This window comes from Ostrinia furnacalis, unplaced genomic scaffold, assembly GCF_004193835.3.
Source record: "Ostrinia furnacalis isolate ACB-3 unplaced genomic scaffold, ASM419383v2 OfSCF7556, whole genome shotgun sequence".
Lineage (NCBI taxonomy): Eukaryota > Metazoa > Arthropoda > Insecta > Lepidoptera > Crambidae > Ostrinia > Ostrinia furnacalis.
Window position 1 is genome coordinate 519,520 of NW_021137795.1, and position 3,954 is coordinate 523,473.

Sequence of the window (3,954 nt, forward strand, 5' to 3'; positions counted from 1 at the left end):
AGGAAATTTAAATAAAAAAAACAGAAGTTCACGTCTTAGGTTTTAAAAGAGTAGCATCTAGCACGCTAAAGCTTTAATATAGTTCATCAATACAATAAATCAATTCTTCATGGTGCGAAGCTTGTTTATTACAAGTAACTAGCGATAGTCCGTGACTTCGATATCACAGGCATAATCAATTAATTACTCATTATTTTACTATGATATGACACATTTGCCCATTTAAATCTACTAACTTAATGTGAAACTGAACACAACGAGTATTACTTTTTTTTAAATTATTCCAATAGTAATAATTATCTTATAATTTTCCTGAAATTTCAACACAATCGGCATTAGTAACGTTTCCACTGTTTCCTATTTCTTCAGCAGGCATTGAAAATTGAATCTGCACAGTAAAATAAAGGAAAGTAGAGGCTGCAATGCGCAGCATCGCTCCAGGATCGAAGAAAAACAAACCATATATGGAGGTGCGCGCAACCCTGACCTCAAGTGCGCGCAATATAGGCTTCGCGAACTGGTATACTGCTTCTGAAAAAAAAAATGTTGTTCTATGTTTCAATTTCGTACTACAAAAGACAAGCAAACATCACGAATATGCCTAGGCGCAGACCACCGACTTTTTGTCAGCCGATAGTTAGGGCCGATTCTAATTTGTATGAAAAATTGGCCGTACCAAATCGGTGTAATGTGACCACTTTCATACGTCTCCAGCCTGATCCAAATATCGGCCAACTAATAGTCGGTGGTCTACACCTAGGCTAACATAAATTGTATTAATAAAATTAAATACGTGTTGAGCTACATCACTTGTAGAACAACATCATTTCTGAAAACAAATTATTAATCTAAGGGCTTTTTTTTAATTGTATAGTAAAGGCACAGAAAACATAATGAAAAGGCAACTAACCATTATTTATATATTTCAATTGAGCGTAGGTGCAAATTAATTTGGTCTGTTCTATTTGCCTCGAAAATATATCCACCAACACGCTCATACCTACGAAGTACAGCCAACTTAGGACTAGCCAACTGATCAGGATATATTTTTTCAGCGTATCCATTTCCTATGGGGAAAAATAATAACTATACGAATTAATATAATAATATTGTCATGTGATCATTTGCTATTTTTGACGTAATATTTTAAAATATCTGATGGAAAGTTAAACATGAGTCAATAAATTATTATTGGAAGTTGCAATCAAAGCAAAATTACAAGAAAAAACCGTTTTTTTGCTAAATCTTTATAATCTGAAGGAAAAACTTATGGAGTTATGTTGACTTATAGCTTCCCTTACAAGTAACTCAAGTAAGTAATAACAGTTATAAAAATTAGCCACTCACCGTTTTCCCATAAATTATGAGAGCCTGCACGCTGGATAAAGCACCTACGGATATGCACAGTATTCCTGTGAAAATCTAAAAAAACAAACGCAATCACGGATAAATAAGTGTAAAATCAAATCACAAAAAGTGCATTTGTTAAAGCAACAGTCTAGTTGTGGCATTGTATAGATAGGGGCTTCCAAAAATATTGGACACTGGTTGAATGCATCTTAGGTTACTTACGGTACATTGGTAACATTTTTCAAATAGTTCCAAATGGGCCAAGCACATCTTGTAAACCTTAACAAACTTCATCACATCTGCTTCCCCTTGTATATTTACTAGATCATTGTGTTTACTCTTCCAAAACAAACCATTGAAAATGAACAAGTCTGGAATATATTGAACCTTAACTTTGAGGGCTTTCATCAGCGCCACGTTCATGTAACGCGCCCTCAGGTTTAAAAAAGTGGAATGGGTCAATAAATAATTGACATCGTAAAATACGAGGAATTCCCACAAGAAAAATAGGTGTCCCATCACATGCATCCAAATTGTAGCATCATATATGAACCACATGGGTGTAATTACTGTAAGGTGGAAAATAAACACCGCTAGACCCATGACAGAGTAAGCTGTGTCAGCGATGTCTCTCATAAATCTGGTCTCCTTTATTCCCAACAACACATCGATTTCACAACTGTGCTCGATCATCTTCACCATATTGGACTTATTGCCAAAAGAGATATTTATCATCAACAAGTAAACTATCACCGATACTTCCATAGATATTACAACTTCTAAGTATGAAACAACTTTGTCTCGGATTGCTGTCGCATAAATCAGGTGGGTCATGACGACAATGCTGATTATAAGCACGAATACACCATAAATAACAGAACCGAAAGATTTTTCAACGATTCGGTTATTACTTATACTAAATCTTCCATATCCCGATGCTCGTAATACCCAATATTTGCATTTTTGCAACTTTTTGACGTATTCTTGAATCAATTCAATTTTGTCATTGTTTTCCATCGGGATATTTTGTTTCGTGCTGATGCACCGGTCCTTTGCTTCTGGAGTATCCTGACTCTTCACGTTATAGTTTAGGAGTGTTTAACACCAACGATTGTAATCAACACTAATTCATATGGAATGGATCAACAAATGTGGTTGTAAAATATTGCCGTGAATAATTCTCAGGGGAAACGATTTTAAAAATAATTCGAATAAAGTCTGGATTGGGGTTGTTGTAATGTGATTTTCTACCTGATATTTTTTACTGATAACAATGATTTGAGTGGTCACTTAGAAGAAGTAGTCATTACAAGAAGTAAGAACTCTGGTAGGGACATGCCAAGTACTACACTGAAGCTGTTTATGTAATATGTATTAGTTTTAATAGCTTGATTTTGATAAAAAAAAATGTTAAAGTCGCTACTTAATTTCTAGCCTATTAAATCTCAATTTAGTGGGAATGGTTGTACCTATCCTTTCTCAGTGCACCTTTTCCTCGCACGATACTGAGCCGACTCATTGCAGATCGGTGCGAATACTTTATGTTGTACAGGTAATAAACAAAATATGAAATAGATTTTCATAATCCGATCAGACAATCTTCAAGAAAAATAGGTCACTCGTGCTTTAAATAAATTAATAATTTAAAAAACTAAAAATACGCATTTATTACTGCACTAAAAAGGTGCTCGGAAAGACAAATCCAATGAACCCAAACTCGATGCGATTCCGTCGCGTCGTCGTTGAAGCTTTATACAGGGTGTTTCTTGTAAGGTGTCAAGCCGAAGGCAGGTGATAGGTGAGGACTAGACCTATCGATTTCACCCCCATGTATGTTCTACGATTTTTCGTAGTTTAGAAGTTATCGTTAATTTTGTGATTTTTTCAAATTTCATGACCTAGTGGCTTAATTTTTTTTAAATCTTTTTTTTGGGTTGACTTTTCTCAGATTTCTTTTTTTTGACAGATTCCCTATTAATTGCAGATTTTTGAAAAAAATAATCAACTTCCTATCTTTGATGCAAGATACAAAATTTTTGCTAGAAACATAAAAAATATGCTTTTAGCGGAACATTCTAAAATTTTCAACTTAAAGGTTTGAAAAAAAAAAAANAAGACAGTATTACTTGAGAGGTCAGCGGAAAATACCCAATACATTTTCTTTTCCTTGACTGTCCAAATATAGGTACGTTTTTGGAGGCATAAACGGCCTAATTTTTAACTTAATTTTTTTACAGGTAATAAACAAATGTTAAAATAATTATATTAATAAGCAATAGTACAGTTTTCACTGTTGCCGTTTCCTTCAGCAGGCATTGTTAATTGAATCTGCGCAGTGATATAAAGGAAAGTAGAAGCTGCTAGGCGCAGCGTCGCTCCAGGATCGAAGAAAAACAAACCATATATAGAGGTGCGCGCAACCCTGACCTCAAGTGCGCGCAATATAGGCTTCGTGAACTGGTATACTGCTTCTGGAAAAAAAATACAGTGTTTCAATGTCCTACTACACAAAGACAAGCAAACATAGTTTTAATAAAATTAAATACGTGTTAAGCTTAATAAATTTTAGCGCAACAAAACAACTAAAAACAAAAAATCTAACTA

The 3,954-nt window shown here is 34.4% G+C and overlaps 1 protein-coding gene across 1 annotated transcript; it reads right to left on the bottom strand.

Moving 5' to 3' along the window:
* Positions 1-301: 301 nt before the first annotated feature.
* LOC114365137 (uncharacterized) lies at positions 302-2,052 on the bottom strand. The gene is made up of 4 exons (XM_028321627.1): positions 1,921-2,052; positions 1,348-1,422; positions 911-1,067; positions 302-531 (listed from the first exon to the last, which is right to left on the bottom strand). Exons 1-4 carry the CDS (start codon positions 2,050-2,052, stop codon positions 302-304), a joined length of 594 nt encoding a protein of 197 aa, XP_028177428.1.
* Positions 2,053-3,954: the final 1,902 nt, after the last annotated feature.